Source organism: Ictidomys tridecemlineatus, chromosome 9, assembly GCF_052094955.1.
Source record: "Ictidomys tridecemlineatus isolate mIctTri1 chromosome 9, mIctTri1.hap1, whole genome shotgun sequence".
Lineage (NCBI taxonomy): Eukaryota > Metazoa > Chordata > Mammalia > Rodentia > Sciuridae > Ictidomys > Ictidomys tridecemlineatus.
The window spans coordinates 105,003,347-105,021,578 of record NC_135485.1 but is presented as its reverse complement, the minus strand read 5'-3'; the positions used below and the strand labels follow the sequence as shown (position 1 = coordinate 105,021,578).

Genomic DNA, 18,232 nt, shown 5'->3' with positions numbered 1-18,232 from the left:
AAAACCCATAGCCAATATTACACTGCATGAGAAAAACTAAAAATATTTCCCCTAACTAAAATATCAGGAATAAGACTAAGATGTCCACTTTTACTACTTCTATTTAATATAATACTGGATGTCTTAGCAAGAACAATCAGACAAGAGAAAGAAATAAAAGCCATCAAAGTTGGAAAGGAAGAAACTAAATTATTCTTGTTTGCAGAAGACATGACTTTATACAAATAAAAATCTAAATACTCTACAAAAAGCTGTTTAAACTGCTGAACAAATTCAGAAGTCATAGGATACATATTTAAAAAGTAACATTCTATACACCAAATATGTAGGCTATTAAAGAAAATTCATTGTTGTTTCATATAAACCTCATAATCTCATTTTCCCTGTTATGTTATTTGCACATAAAATTTACATAAATAAAACGTATTGAATATTCTTTTCATAATTGAATAACCTAGTTTTAAAGTTTTAGAGAAAGAAAGCATAAGAAAATAAGTCAGGTGAAAGGCCCATACCATAATAGCATCGTTTACTTTGTTTCAGCATGCCTGGAATTTGGAAAGTAACTTCATTCTCTGCTTAGAGAATGAAATTCTAAAACTGAAAATTTTTTATCACATGTCTTTATTCAGCACTGTATTTTATACTGAAACATCAGTAATTTGTTTTTAGAAAAAAAGGCAATGAATATATATAATGCTTTTGTAACCGGAAAATTTTTGAGGGGAAAAAGAATTAAATCTTATAAGAACAGATTTTTCTATCTCTAGAGGTTAGAAGAACAATTATGTCCCTTTGAGCAAGTGATGGAGGACATCATCAAACTGGAAGTATTTCTTTGTAAGAGAACTGTCAGCTTACCTTTATATTAACAGATATTACCTTCATAATGTATCTGTTGGGAAAGAAAAGGTTTTTAGTAAATGATATTTATATTGTAGTTATCTACCAAAGCCAAAATATTCTTTCAGATTTCTCCTCTAGTTACATTACCTGAAATAAAAGGCACATTTTATAGAATGCCCCTTTCTGCTAAGTAAATTAATTAAGCATAATCAGGTAACTCATACTATGTCATAATCCTGCCATTTGGTTTGTCTTAATGACTGTGCTGGGGACTTGAGCTTGTTAAAAATGAATATTAAAGTAATACCTACAATTATACCTGCAATTGTGTAGACATTATATCATGATAGTAGGGCACCTAATAAGATGATGTGTTGACTGAGAGAGAAAAAATAAGTACCAACAAAATGAGCTATTGAATCTGTCAGAACATAAATTAATACATTGATATGACCATTGATAAATATTTTAGGAATGAGGCTCTTTTTATAATGAAGTTACTTATAATATGCACTTGTAACATATAAGAGGCTCTACTATTTTCTACCTTAGGAAAAATATCAATTTTTTTTCACCAAGCTTCATGCATATGACAAAAATAGTTTATGCTGGCTTCTTCTGTGACTAGGAACATTTAAGAAAACATGACTTGACACAAAGTAAACCTACATGGTCCAGAGAATTTGTTCTGGTGACATCACTGTTGCCATCTGACATGATTTTCCTGTTCAGATGCTGATTCTCCCCATTTTCAATCATGCAACACACACTCTTCTGTTATCTAACTTTTTCCCTCTTCATTCAAGCAAACTTGAGTTAAGCTGATAACAGTCATCTGAACATGTCAACTCATTTACTTTTCTTTTGAGTTAGTATAGTAGCTCAGCCAAGCATTAAACTGCTAATTGTGGGATAAAATTGTTTCTCATGAAAGTTAATTAAAGAAGGGAGCCTCAAAAAATGGCACTATATTTACTGAAATGCAGAACAATTCTGAATGCAAATCTAGTAGTTTTTTTTTTTTGAGTCTCCAATTTTAATGATAGGCATGTGTACAAACAGAAAAGATAGAAAGGTGTCTCTGTCATGTATAATGGAAAAATTAAATAGGGGGCTTTGCCTTCTGAAGCCTTTCTTCACAGAGAGTTCAGGATGTGGGCACATCTGGAATGCTAAACCCTTTTGGAAGGAACTGTTTTTGTACAACACCATGTAAAAATAGTTAAATAATTAAACACATAGCTTTGATGTATTGCTTTGGTTTATAATGTGACAAAAATAATAATTCTTAAAACTAATAAATATGCAAATAAAATTAACAAGTAAATGTATTTCCTTATGAAGTACATGTGCTTGCTCCAGTATGTATGAGGCCCTGGATTCCATTCCCAGTAGCACTTATAAAAAGGACAAGTGCTTCCAGTGGGATGATGAGTAAGTGGTTATGTGTCAGGATACATTGTCTAGAAGATATTCTGCTCCAGTTGAAAATGTCCACTGAAGATATAAGATTTTTAGGAATTATTTGATAGATAAAAGAAAAGAGTTTGATAAATTGTGGTAAAGAGGGAATTTCAGATGTAGCAGAGGGTAATATATTGCAGAGTATATTACTGAGAAAAATTAGAGAAATGATTTCTGCCTAAATCTATTTAAGTGAATGGGTGTTTCAGCATGCCATCAGCACGCCTGGTCTTGAAAGGTCAGGAACCTGGTGAGAAAGGTGAGGAGGGAACAACACTGAAGTGAGCCTTATTTTGTGCTTGAGGAATAACTTCCTAAATAGTACAATATGAAAAGTATGGGACAAACACAAAGTTGGTAGAAATCTAACCTGACATTTTAGCATGCTCTGGATGAATAGAGACAAAAAGAAAGTAAGATTTGAGCAGGCTAGATTTCAGAGAAGGGGAAAACATGGAGGGAACCTGATATTGTATCATTTGGGATCCTCAAAGTATTTGCCAAATGTTATTTGGTATGAGGTCAAAAAGCTAACTTGTAGCATTGTAAGTGGCAGCTAAAGAGTTGGGCAGCCTGACAGAGTACTTAGAGTTTCAGAGGGTGAGGAAAAAGAAATTGCAAGAGATGCTCTAGTGACTATCCCTGACTTTTTGATAGAATCTACAAAGATTACAATCTAAGAATAGGGCTAATGAGAATTACATCAGCTCTAAAAAAAATGGGAAATCTAGCTCTCAGTAAACACAATCCAACTCTAGAAAAATGGATCTGTCACATTCAAGGTACCTGAGAGACAGCAAAAGGATATCCTGTCTGGAGGCAGTAGGAGGCAAAGAATCAAATTGTAATTTTTCATAAGCAATGTGCAACATTTGATCAAATTTACTAGGCATGTCAGGAGGAGAATAAAAAGACTGAGATACAAAGAGAAAAGTAGAGTGACAATATACAAAAGAACATGAGATACATTGGACATGGTAAAGGATTTAGAACCTATAACTGCATTTTCAAACTAGGAGGGAAGGGTATTATAAAATTAGTTTTAAAATAAAATAAGTGAGAATTTTCCATGACTGATAAAAAGACATCAACCCACATGAGTCAGAATATTAACAAACATTGGGGAGCACTGAGACAGAAGGCAAAAACCTAGAAAATTAGTGCAAACTGATTTTTTTAATTTATAAAGAAAAGTTATACAAACAGTCAGATAATAAAAACACAATCTTTAAAGAAAAAATATTTCAGCAGAAAGCAGAACATAATACACTAATATCTAAAAAATGCTGAAAGACAATTGGTGCCAACCTGGAATTATTTATCTAGCAAAAATATCCTGAAAGAAAGAAAGAAAGGAAGGAAGGAAGGAAGGAAGGAAGGAAGGAAGGAAGGAAGGAAGGAAGGAAGGAAGGAAGGAAGGAAATGAAATAAAGACATTGTTTTTCTATCGAATTTATTGATAAATTCACTACTTCTATACTTGGTAGTTCTAGACTGTCACTGACTAACAAAAATATGATTTTAGCCATAGAAAAATGTTATGCTTTCTAATGATCATATAAAATAAAAAGTATATATAAACCTTTTTTTTTTGTACCAGGGATTAAACCAAGGGATGCTTAATCACTGAGCCATATCCCTAGAGCCTCCCTTCTTTTTATTTTATTTTTTAAAATTTTGGGACAGGGTTCTCACTAAGTTGCTAAGGGTCTTGCTAAATTGCTGAGACTGATTTTGAATTTGAAATTCTCCTGACTCAGCCTCCTGAGCAGCTGGAATTCTAGGCATATGCTACCATGCCCAGCTAAATGTATATAATCTTAACAAAAAATTATTTAACCCAGTATATCAGAAATATTTTTAACATGTAATAAATACAAAATATTACTAATAAGATATTTTATATCTTTTTAAAAACTCCATCTTCAAAATCTGGTGACTTAGAGCATATGTCAATTTGAAATATACTCACATTTTAATTACTCAGTGGTCTTACATGGCTAGTGACAACTATTGTTAATAACAGTGGTTCTTATCTGTAGCAAGAATAAACTTAGATGGCATCTCCAGTATATAAAGTTGATCTATTATTCCAATAAATAGTTTAATGATATATAAGATACAAAACATATTTTATTGCTTTAATGTATAATTTTGTTTAGAATCTAGTTCTCTAGTAATTAATCTAATCATGGTAGATTACAAAAATTCAATACTATTTCATTGATTAGATAACTGAAATGAGAAGAAATTTCTGGAATACAATAACATCATATTGTTTAAGTTCCATACCATCTTCCAAAAAAAAAAAAGCCTAAAGTCATTATGATATACTTAATATTTAACTCATAGTTCAGTATCTATTAGTTCTTTATATGAAAATATCTACCCTTAGTCCAAATTTTATTGATCGAATAATTTGGCAAAACAAAGTGCCTAAATATTACAATGTGATGCAATTCCAGAATAATTAATGAAAGCATAACATAAAATTTTTATTTGTTTATATTCAAAAAGTATGTTGATTAAAAGGCTGTCACACCTCATTAAGGTAACTCTTCCATCTTTGGATCAAAGGCAAAATGAAAAACAGACTTTATAAATATCAGATCAACACTTATTTCTAGAATTATGTAAATTATCCTTTGTTAAAATGTGTTAGTTACTTCTCAGGGTCATAAACATAGCCAATCTCTCGAATAGGGATGTAAATATACTATTTGGAAAACAGAAAAATTATATGAATAAGTATGACAGTTAATTTAGCATTGTAAATACATAGCAACTATATGATTCAGTGAGTATAGGCACACTCACCATTAGAAGCTTCTATTTGCCTCCTGGTTGTTCTTTTTTTGGCTTTTTGTTCTGTAGTAGGAGAATTTTCTCTCTTAGTCAGGAAAGAATTTAGCAGAGTAATATTGAATGTTCTCTTCAGGACAGAATGTCTTATAAATGGACTGAGCTGTAGAGATTCAAACACAACAAAAGCATATTTTAATCACACAACTCATAAACTTTGAAAAATTGTTTTTCATAATGAATAATAAGCTCATTAATGTAAACTAACTTATCAACACCACTCATTAATATATTACATATGGATTCCTAGGGTTAATAGTTATAAATACATTTGAAAATATAAAATGTTATTAGTCATAAATTTAGCTAAAGTATATTAATATTCTTAACAAGTCATAATAATATTTTAGGAATTTGGTGAAACCTATAATATTTTTTTAAGTGTGCATTTTTGTATATGTTAATATCAACAATTGCTATTCTTAAAATACATTTTGTTTCCAATAAAGTTATATACTAATTTTTTCTCAACATTGATCCTTTCAACAAGTATTTATTATATACATATGTCCAAAATATTTTTAGTACTGTGGACATGCAGTACTAATATGAGTGTATTTATCTTCAACTATTTAACATACCAATGAGAACATTGAGATAAAGCAAGAATTTAAGACAATACTAAAATAATTGAGTTTTCATTTAGCGAATATTTATTTGAGTGCCTTCTTTGGGACAAGTACCAGTCCTTAACATATCTCTATCAACATTTCCTTTTCTTTTTTTTCTTTTTATTTTCTATAGATTTAATGAGGTAAAATTGAAGTACAATAAAATGCACATATTTGAACCATGCAATTTGGTGAGTTTTGACATATATGTAACTATTACAATGAATATGAAAAGTTTTTTTTTTTTTTTTTACTTTTTTAACAGACTGTGTTACCTGCATGGATTTATTACCTTAGAAATCAATCACCTTAAGAAATACAGAACCCCATCCCCACTTCTCAACTACATCAAAATTAAACGGTGCACTTATAAATATCTCTGAGGACAACACTTTTCTTTCTGATTCACACTCCCTTCCCCAAGAACATATACAGTAGGATACATGAAGAAGTTGAGAACTGAGATTAAGTTTCCAAGTACATGTTAGGTTTATAGTTTTCCACTGTTGCCTGCATGTTATAAGATGATAGCTACAGGTTTAAAGTCAGATTTTGAAGAAGTAAAATTAACAGCTCTCAGTACAAATTTAGACTCTTGGATACTTCCAATTATCTGTGACCTCAGGAAGGTTGCCACCACTTCCTGAACTTCAATGTCCCAATTTTTCAAAAGGACTCAATGCTACCTACTTTATATATGTTTTGTAGGTATACTAATTGAATTAAAATATATAAAGTATTCCTGGGTTTAGAAACAATATGGTTTAGTAGATAACAGCTTGAAATTTTTCTGTGTCTTCATGAGTAACCTCTTAACCTCTCTGTGTTTTGTTTGGAAATAAGAATGATAAAATAATACCTATCTTGTAGTATTGTTATGAGGATTCAATGAGTGAGTATGTGAGCCCAGCATAGTGGCACATACCTGTGACCCCAGAGGCTCAGGAGGCCAAGGCAAGAGGACTGAAAGTTCAAAGCCAAACTCTGCAATTTAGCAAGGCCCTAAGCAACTTAGAGACTCTGTCTCAAAATAAAAAATACAAAGGACTGGTGATGTGGTTCATTGGCCAGCCCCCTAGGGGTTCAAAGATACTATAAATAAATAAATAAATAAATAAAGCCTCTAGGGGTTCCCTGGTACCAAAAATAAACAATAAAGTGTAAAGCATATCAATCTATTGTACCAAAACTGTTATGCAACTATTAATATCTTGCATAGTATCCTCCTGAGAGTAAATATTTGTATTAAGTTATTTAAAAACAAATTTTATTCTTGTAGATAGAGAAAAATAACTGGCAAGGTACAATGAGATCTGAGCTCAGCAATGTACACAATACTGAATGTTCATTGAGATAGATTACCCAAGCACACCCTTAAAGTAAAATTAGAAAGAATATTATTTCCAACAGCATAAGATATTTGGAGGTATTGGCATTGTTAAAAAAGTGTTGTCTTTTGTTGAAAGGATTATAGGATAAAACCATTATGTTTTGAAATAAATAAAAGATACTGAGGGAATTTCCATTTTGTCTTCTTGTTTGTTTTTCTTTTTCACTCAAATTATCATAGAAATAAATGACCCAAGAAATATGTATTAGGGAAAATCCTAATTTGAAAAACAGGGATAGAATACTGATCAATTGAGATTTTTAAAGAATTACTGAAAGATGTAATGAAGACGGCAATGTCCTGAAAGGAGAGTTAGAGAACCAATTCAGCACTCCTATCTACCATCCCCAACCAACTTTCTTCCAAGCAGAAATGCTGTTTCAGAAAGTTGAAAATTTGTTGTTCTTTAGAAATGAAGAAATCAAGTAATGTCATTGGGAGTGAAATATCAGAGTTAATATAATATTGAGAGGCTGCAACTTTAAGTCCTGACTCAACACTCTGCACAATCATAGAAATAAGCATAGTCAACTTTGTTTCTGGCATAGGATCAAGATCAACCTGAGATACTAGCATGTCTGAAGCTGGACACCAGGGAAATCGAAGTAGAATGGAAGTGTGAGGTTTCATCTATAGTAGAGGCAAGAAATTAAATTATTCCTGTGGCTATACACCACATGAGTTCTTTCTATATCCTTTCCCAAAGGCTCCTGGCTCTAAAGAGGCCTGATATTGAAAGTTCTTATGAGAAAGATTAGGAGACTAAGATGGTATCATATATTTTAAAATTTTTAAAAAATGTGGCTAAATCCCCCAAACAGGTGGTAAATTCAGTAGAAAGTAGTTTTCTAGGGTAATATGCATGTAGGCATTTAGTGTATAATAAAATTGTTATTTCAATCAACTGGAAAGGATATAGTCAAAGGTCACAAGTACTGGAATGATCAGTTTCATATTTCTAAAGAAATAAATGATTATTATTTCTAGACATTAAAGACTTGTGCAAATGTAAATGTTTGAAAAGTGTAATATTATAATACCTAGAAGAAAATGCTAATGCATATTTGATTTAGAATTTATTTTAGGAAATTATTTTGATTCTTCTCTGGAAGGTATCTGAAATAGTATTTATTATATTGCTCCTTTTACATAATAAGAACTCTAGTAAAGTCTTTCAAATTTTCTAAAAAAGAACTTTTGACAATGTTTTAGAAATTATTCCTAAAATATGAAGCTATTTTATACAGTTAGAATATCAAATTTGAAAACAAGGCTACTATTTAATATCAAAATTTATGTGCTCTAATTCAAGACTTATGATAAAGCTAAAGCAATTAAGACACTATGGTATTGGTGAAAGAACAATAAATAGATCAATGAAACAGAACACAGAGCCCAGGAATATACCTACCCAAATATATTCAACTGACCTTTGACAAAGGAGCAGAGGCAGTAATTAGAGCATAAAGATAGTCTTTAGGCAATATCAACAGGAAGCTAGATAGAATTAATATTTAATGACATAAATAACCATGATGAATATGTGGCAATGACCAAAAAGCTAAACTTTAAGATTATTACATTGAGTGAAAAAAAAATGAAGTGATATGGATGACAGCACATAATCATAAGTTCTTAACTATGCAAAAACATATAATTAACAACTTGCTTCCTCTGAAATCATATGCAAGTGGCAGAAGTAAAAAGAGTGGCATTCTTACTAGAGAGATGAAAATAGTTATTTTAAATTCAAAGCATTTTCCACCTAAAGATAGGAATGAATATGAGATGGGTCTTCAGTGTATTTGATGTGCATTGAAATCATGTTCAGATTGTAGTTTTCAGAATACCAAAGTATCTGAAAGTACTTGACTGCAGCAAAGAGCAGTCTAACGTCCACTTAGGCTTTTTATATTCTGTGTTCTATGGTCTGCAAAACTGATTTAAAATTAATCAGAGCTAAAGAACAATTTATATATGCCATTTCATTGAAATTATTATAAATGTGTTTGAAATATGAATTACAATTGAGGTAAAATCAATACAATGTTAAAAGCTATGTTTCTGGCTCAAACTCATTATGAAATATATTAGAATATATTTGAATTTGCCATCATTTATAGTTTTCACTGAAATTATAACATAGTGTATATCTTTATGTGCAGTAAAATACACTATTTAAAACATTCTAGTCACAGATTATTAGGGTATTTTTAATTTCTATGTTTTTAGGATAAAACCATATATATTCCCCACTCCCCCCCTGACAACTGTGGGGTGATGAATGCCTTTTCAAAGTACAGTAAGGAAAAAAATAATTCAAAACATTGTTCCCTGAGAAAAATGAGAGGACAGTTACCTGTTAACTTTTGCTCCAGTGATTAGAAGTACAAATTTTAGAAGACAGTATAAATAAATATTAAAACAAAGCTTACCAGATAGTTTTTTAAAAGTCACTATAATAAAAAACAAAGACTGAAGACTTGTCCTAGATTAAAGGAGATTAAAAGTACGTGGTAATTGAATGTAATGGATGATTCTGAATGCATATTAGAAAGATCAATAATAGTATTGTAACAATTTAAAATTTCTTGAATTTAATAATAGCTTTTGTTTACACAAGAGAATATCTTCATTGTTAGGTGAAATTCAACATTTGAATTTTTTTTCAAAATAAATGTTGAAATGAAATGTAACCTCAAAATTAAGACTCTTCTCTATGACTATCATGTGTTAAACTGCTTTCACTTCTATGGTTGCAAATCATCTTTCCCTGAAAAAAGTCTTCTACTCAGTCTAGCACCAAGCAATGAAAAGTAAGCCTCTTTAAAAACAAAGAAGTCAGGCTTTTAAAAAAAATTCTGGGACTTTAACCCAGGCCCTCATGCATGCTAAGCACATGCTATATCACTGAACTACACTGCACTCCCAACGATGTTAGCCTTGATGTTAAAGGGCTTCAAATTTATTTTTCACCTAATGTTTTATAAAATTTGTATTATTGAGCTGTTTTGGTCTTTCCATTCATCTAGTCTATTTGGAAAAATTCTACCCAACACTCTCTTACAGGTACTAAAGGGACACATGTTCTATTTTTTTCCTTGTGTTGTTATATAATATCTTCCTCTGACATTTCAGTCTTTCAAATAATTAGAAAGAAATAAAGAAAATGGATAAGTATTACACAAAATAATCTTAACTGAGAATTTTCTAGAAATGAATTAAGGCCAAAGTTCCCCATTTAAAGGAAAAAATAGAGTCATATGTCTACATTAGGCATAGTTCTAAGTAATATAGAATAGAAAAAAGGAGCTTCTGATTCACTAGAGGGGAAATAAAGCAAAATAAAAAATAACCCAATACATAGTACACAAGTTCATAATAAGTAGAAAAGTAAGAGAAGGAAGCTATCACAAGCTGGATTTGGAGAGCAATCTGAAAATCTTTAATGGGGTTTCCTGGGAAAGACTTGAACCAGATTCTCCTGCCTTAGACTCCTGGGTCACTGGGATTACAAGTATGTACCATTTCTCCCAGCAGCTGCTATTACATATTTAACCTTCTAAAATTAATCATGTATTTAAGTAAATATTTATTCAAATTATAATATACATTATAGAAAAGTATGCAAATATGACATAATAAATTTTCAAAAAGTGAACACTCTTGTGTAAGCAGAACTCATGTCAAGAACCAAAAGTTCACCAGTCTTCCAGAAGGTTCCTATGTCACCCACTCAAGCACAAACCCCCATATCTATTTCAGAGCCTGCAAGAGTCACCAGTACTGCCTTCTCCCATTGTTATTAGATTAGTTTTCCTGATTTGGGGCTTTCAGTAATGGAATCACACAGTGCATTTCCTTTTGTGTCTGGCTTCATGTATTCAACATCATGCTTATGATATAGGTCCATGTGGTTGTGTATAACATTAATTCTTAGTTTTCTTTTATGTTTCTTTTTCCATTTTATAAATACACTACAATGTACTTTACCTATTCTACTTCTGATGACCATTATATTTATAATAATTAAAGTTAGTGCTGCTGTCTATCATAGTACATGTATTTTGGCACTTTCATGTACACATTTCTGTTGATTACATACCTGTATGTGTAACTACTGGGTTATAAACTATCCATATATTTTGTTTTACAGAACCTACCAAGCACCTTCCCAAAGCATATTTGCATTTTGTTTTTCTTCACATCTTTTCCAAATGTGGTGTGCTTGCACTCTCCTTCTCTCTCATTCACATACCATACACACACACACACACACACTCACACACACACACACAAACACACTCACACACATACACACACACACACACACACACACACACACACACACACACCCCACACACACATTCTAACCATGTTAATTGAAATGTAGTAGTATAAAACTGCTGTGACCAGAATGGTTATGTCTCTCCCAAATCCACATGTTGAAATTCTAACCCTCAATATAATGGTATTTAGGCCCTGAGGCCAATAAGAGATATACGGTCATAGAGTTATAACCCTTACAAATGGGATTAGTAGTGCCTTTATGAGATGATACCAGAGAAGTAGGCAGTTCTCTTTCTGTGATATAAGTATGTAAGAAGTTGGCAGTCTACAACACAGAAGAAGGCCCTCACCAGGACTCACTCGTGCCCCTTTTTAACATATTGTTAGGAATTTACTTTTAGATACATGTATTGCAATATCTTCACCCTTTTCTGTGATTTGCGTTGTCATGACATTTTTCAATCAATAGAAGTTCTTAGTTTTATATCATCCAGTTTTTCAATTTGTTATTATTAGCATTTTTATGTCTATTGAAAAGCATTTGACTAGCTCAAGTCATGAAAATATTCTATTTCTTCTGTTCTAGAATATTTATTTTTTTATTTTTCATGCTTAGACCTATCATATATAGAATTGATTTTCTTTGTAGTATGGGATAGCACCCCCTTTTTTCCCATATGAAAATTCAATTGAATGAACAAATTTATTGGTAAAATTAACTTTCAAAATATACTACATTTTCATGAAATATCTATGGGTATATTTTTAAAATGTATTCATCTATTTCATTTTTCTCCTTGTTTAATTTTACATCCATTCCACATTCCCTCATCTACAGTAGTTTTATATAAACTTTGATATTTCCTATATAAATTCTCTAGCTGTGTTCTTATTCATACTTGCTTTGGCCATTGAGCTCCATATAAATTTTAAAGTCAGAATGTCAATTTCCATATACAAACTGCTGAAATTTTTAATTGGGATTGCATTGATTATAAAAGTAATTTTTAAGGTCATATTGTTAAAGTGTTGAGATTTCCAGGCTATAAACATAGCATATTATTCCATTTATTTCAGTCAGTCCTAATTTTTGTCAGTAATTTTTAGTGTTACCAGTTTAAAGGTCTTATCTACCTCACCTTAGATAGTTTCTTGTATCTTATATGTCTTATGCTATTGAATGGTACCTTAACATTTTATTTCCAATCATTTGTTGCTGATATCTAAAAATTAAATTGTTTTCAATGATTTTTCTGAATTCATTTACTATGTGACTTATCTTTATAACATTTTAGATTTTTGCATTCATAATGTATTTTCTTAAAATTATTGCAATTTAAATTCTTCTTTTCCAATGTTTACATTTATAATTTCTATATATTTAAAATTTCTGTATTTTTTATTTGTTGCACTCCAGTTTAAGATTAAATAGCAGTGGTTACAACTAACATTTTGATTAATTACCAATCAGAGGTGGAAAATCTTTTAATAATTTACCACTGTGTTTTTTAAAAAAATATTCTTTATCCAATGTGTGGAAGTGCCTTTCTATCTCTTATTTTGTTAAGATGTTTGTTTTTTTAATGAGTGGATGCATTAGTCAGCTTTCTATCACTGAGATAAAATACCAAGAAAAGCACTTTAAAAGGAGGAAAGATTTATTTAGGCTTACAGTTTCAAAGTTTCTGTCTATAATGCTTCATTTCATTCCTTCTGGGCTCATGGTGAGGCAATATATCATGGCAATAGTGCAAGGATGAGAAAGCCTGTTCACCTCATAGTGGCCAGAGAACAAAGAGAGAAGGGGACCTCGGTCCCAACATCCTCTTCAATGGCGTGTCCCCAATCACCTAACTTCCTTTCACTAAGCTCCATCTTCTACCTGCTAATAGTGGCACAGGTTGGAAGCCAAATCTTCAACATCTGGCTTTTGGGGGCATTTAAAATCTAAACTAGAAGAGTGAGCATGAATTTTATCCCCCAGAATCTATTGAAATGAACACATAGTTTTTTATCTTTATTCAATTTATAAATGTGGTAAATTATGATTTTGAATATTTTATTTTTGTTACCCTTATTTTTCTTCATGTTTTCAAGGAGTCTTTTATACTTTTCATTCTTTGCCTCTTTGAATTATATTCTGATTCCTCACATGTAGTTTCAATTCATCTCTAAATTGTACATAGCCTTCATAATTTTTTATTTAAGTACACTTTTTCATAGATGTGTATATAAGTTCCAGAAGTTGTATTGTCTTTTAAATAAATAGCTTGTTTAAGTATAGTTTTAGGTTTACTGAAAAATTGCAAAGATGTTACCTAGAGTTCCCATATACAAAACCCCTACCTTCTTCATTATTAATATTTTTAATATTACAGTATTGTTGTTGTAATTAATATATCAATATTAATGCAATTAGTCAGATTTCCATTCCTGAAACAAAATTCCTGAGATACTCAACTTAAAAATAGGATAGGTCTATTTTGTCTTATAGTTTCAGAGATTTTAGTCCATGACTGACAGTTCCCATTGCTTTGAACCTATAGCAAGGCAGTACAGCACAGCTGGGAAACAAAGACAGAAGGAAATCAGGGGCTGGGAAAACAATACCCTTTCCTAGGGCATGTCCCCAGTGGCCTAACTTCCTTCCACTAGGTCCTACCTCCTAAGAGATCTACCACCTCATAAGAGCATCACTGGCTAAAAACCAAATATTCACCACATGGGCCTTTGGGAGACACTTATCCAAATCATAACATATGCATTATTTTTGACAAATTCAATATTTTATTCAGATTTTCATCATTTTTAACCTAATATTTTTTCAATTTCAGGGTCTCATCTTGACATCATAAGACATTTCATAGCTATATTTTTGTGTAGCTTCATACTTCATTCCTATTTATTACTATATATTATTCCATTACATAGATGTGACACAATTTGTTTTTCTATTTACCTGCTGAACAATATCTTAGTTGTTCATACATATTTTCTTCCAGTCTACTCTTTGGTCATTAAGCAAAAAACTGCTATAATATTTGCTTGAAGATTCTATATGGGATCAGATCAGTTGGGTAAATATCTGTAGGCATGATTGCCAGACTTGATGGTATGATTATATCTAAATATGATCTTCCAAACTAGCTGTAGTGGTGTGGACTCCTAACAAGAATGAGTTCCTGTATTTGTTGCTGTGCATTCTCACCAGCAATCTGTATAATAGGTTCTTAGGTTTTTAGTGATTTTTATTGATATGCAATAGAATCTTATCACTGTTTTAATTTGCATATTCTAATAATAATGTTAATCTTTTTTGAAATGTATATTTGCCTAGTTATTGTCATCATGTACAAGTGGTAATAAACAGTGGGTAAACTTAAGTTTTTAACAGAATATTTGAAAGAAACCTAAACACATTATTTTATAGTTATATAACAATAATCAAAAAGGCATATTTACTATATCTAGGTCAATTCAAATAAATGTGAGTTTAACACATCCTTAAAAATCACTTAATTTTCTGGTGCTTCTGTGTTCTTCACCTGGTATGAAGTTTCAGAATCATTTTAGCAATGTTCTTTCTCCTGGAGAGTAGACTTTGATTATGGAGAAGACTATGGGCATTACAATGATAATTGTTCTCACCAGGCAGGTTCTTTAAAGTGATACTTCTAGTATTGTCAGTAGGAGAACCTTGTATTCAGCTACTGGAAAGAAAGCACTTGGATGTGTGGGGACCCACCAAGTGTGCGGCCTCTAGGACTGCGGACTTTCTCATTTTAGGCTAGTCCATACTCAACCACCAATATTTTGTCAAAATTACCATATAAATACTCCTTCCAGTTTTACTCCACTGACTCCAGGTCAAGTTTTCACTTGGATAACTGTGCATTTGCCTCTCTCTCCACATTTCACAATGGTATGTATCACTATAACTTTAATTTTTAGATGGGTTCAAGAAAAGTCATTAGTTTTCAGTTTGTCCAACTTTTTCTTGTAAAGGCAACAAAGACAACTTCTAAGCTTTCCACATATTATAGCTGAAAGCAAACATCTATTTACTTATTTAAAAATTCTGCTCTTTTTGAGTGGGTGGATGTTTTCTAGGCTTTTTATCCTGAGTTCTTTTATCTCATTTAATCATATAAATCATGAAAATTTTAGTCTTTTATCAGATCATTTTGTTACACACTGTCTTGAGTGTTGATTCTCAAAGTGTTTATCTATATTTATTTTCCTTCAGAGAAGTTTGTGATTTTTTTTATTGTTAGTTTATTTTCAACAATGGTTACAGAAGAAAAGACTGTTCAAAATTGAAAGTAGTCCTACAAAAAAGCACTGTTTTATTCTATAAGATTTCAGGGTTTTAAAATAGTCATATCTATTTATTATTATACCAAAATGTAATAAAAACTGTATCCAAACCTATGATTTAGTACTATCACATCAATTCCTTCTGATAAATACCCAACTATATCTAGTCTCCAGCAGCCAGGCCACAGAACCTATGTCTGTGATAAAACATTTCTTTTAGAGCCTTACTGAGTAGTATAGTTGATAGATGTTAGGATTCATCTGTATCAGTTTAATTTGCTAATATACAGATCTTCCCTAATTATTATTCTGTGCATTTTCTTTATGGATTTTTGTTACAGTTCCTTGTTTATTTTTTGTGTTACATAATAATGATTATACTGTACATATGTACAATGCAAGGTTTTCCGAAAGGCTCTTCAAACCCTTCAGAAACATATTTTAGGATTGCATAATATGCCACTGTGTGGTCATATCATATTTTACTTCAACTATTACCTAATATGATTTATACTGTTTTCAGTTTTTCCCTTTTATGATAGATCATAGAACAAAGAATTACTCAGAGTAAATATTTTGAATTTGTTAGAAGACCTGATTCACACTGTTGTTTTTTTATACTTCTTGTTACTATGTATCTTTTTGAAAATATTTTTTACTAACTTGATTAAAATGCAGTGTTATCTAGTTCTTTTAAATAATTTGTTTAGTTTAATAGTCATGGAAATCATTGTAAACTATTTTGACTCTTACTGGAGTGGTTAAGAAGAGTGTTTTTCTGGAGTTATGCTGGCTATTTTTAATGCCAAGGTCCACCTCTTACTGATTTTGCAAATGATTCTAGGTGCTCATTTTAATTTTCTAATAATGGGAATGAGTTCTTAAAAAAGAACTTAGAACACGGTAAGTGATCTATATCTAGATATATATATATATATATATATATATATATGTATGTATATATATCAGTAGAATTTGCTAATGACAGTTTTCTATTTCTTTATATTTAAGTGTATTTGCTTATTCTTCATTCAAAAGATTTTACTTTTTAGCTAGATAAGTATATTTCTCTGTTCAATTTTTCCATTGCATTTATCATTATATTTTTATATTCTTCCAGAATTTATTTTATCAAACTATACAAAATATATAAATATAGTAAAAATATTAGACTAAACAATGATGTACTTAAAATAAAGATGTTAAATTAATAAATAGAAAAAGGAAACTGGTGATCATTTTTCATGTCTTTTCAGAAGACTACATAATAGATGGTTTTATGGCATAAATCATGCATTCAAGTGTGAAATAGGATTACCTGTAAGTTCAGTAATAGTTATAGAGTTTGCTAAAGATATTTGCAATAGACTTTCTGGTACTCATACTAGTATAGTTAAAACCCACAAATGTGTGAAGAAAAAAAAATAGTTAACATTTTAGTGACATTTTTTAAAAGTTCACAACATTCAAAGGAAATACTATAGCTGAGAAATAGAAAATGACTAAGTTATCTCCAGCATCTGAAAAAGGTCATAAGATTTGCCTAGCCACTGAATTTAACCTGATCTTCCAGGGAAGAAATTATCAGACCCTACTTTGACATTATTACAGGTGCAGGATATGAGCCAAATTCATTGCTTACAGTCAAAATCTTACAATATGATCATTTTTAGTTTTTATGGCAAATGTAAGAGGTTTTCTTCATTTCTTTAAAATGTTAACAGTATAAGATTTTACTTTGATGATTTTAATATTTTAAATGAGATAAAAGCATATAAATTCTTAATTGTATATTATCATAATTGAATACACTTCTTCCTTTATTCTTATTTAAAAATATCGAAAAGCATCATCATTCAATTCTAATGGCAAAAGTAAAACAGAATAACCATATGATGACTCACCAGAAGTTTTCAACTTGAAAATAAATTACACATATAATGAGTTCAAGATTTCATCTTACATTCATACAGTATTCATGTTATATGAACCACTAAGCATATTAATAATAAAGTGATTTTTTTAAAAAACCTATTAAAGGATTTCAGTCTGTTAACTGATTATACAAAAAATAGAATTAGAGAAAAAATAATGAAAAAGGCAGGCAAATAGGTTAAAATTTTTAGACTATTTGTTGACTGGGTCAGGAGATAAATGCAAACTCAGAATAGACTAATGCAAAATAATTAAATTGTGAGAAAGGAACACTGCCAGGAAATCCAGACTAAATAAAAGTCAGCCCATAGTTTGAGTCAGAATATGGCTGATGGAATTGTTGAAACTGCTTTTGCAATTGGTTTTTAAAGGCAGGACTCCATTTACTTCCAGATGAATGGATTTTCTACTTGGTACAGCATCTATAAGGCATCTACATGAAATGCTATACACTACAGAGAGTGAGCACTATATTTTCCATAAAACTAGAATAAAATAATAGGCAAAAAGACAGTAG

The 18,232-nt window shown here is 30.8% G+C and overlaps 1 protein-coding gene across 1 annotated transcript in view; it reads right to left on the bottom strand.

Annotated features, from left to right (window-relative positions):
- Nucleotides 1-5,045: 5,045 nt before the first annotated feature.
- The window catches only part of Stpg2 (sperm tail PG-rich repeat containing 2), a 501,428-nt gene continuing 488,241 nt past the window's right edge, over nt 5,046-18,232 (bottom strand). Inside the window, exon 11 of the mRNA XM_078020746.1 lies at nt 5,046-5,275. Within this exon, the coding sequence (XP_077876872.1) occupies nt 5,105-5,275 (171 nt within the window). The 3' untranslated portion in view covers nt 5,046-5,104. The remainder of the gene's footprint in view (nt 5,276-18,232) is intronic.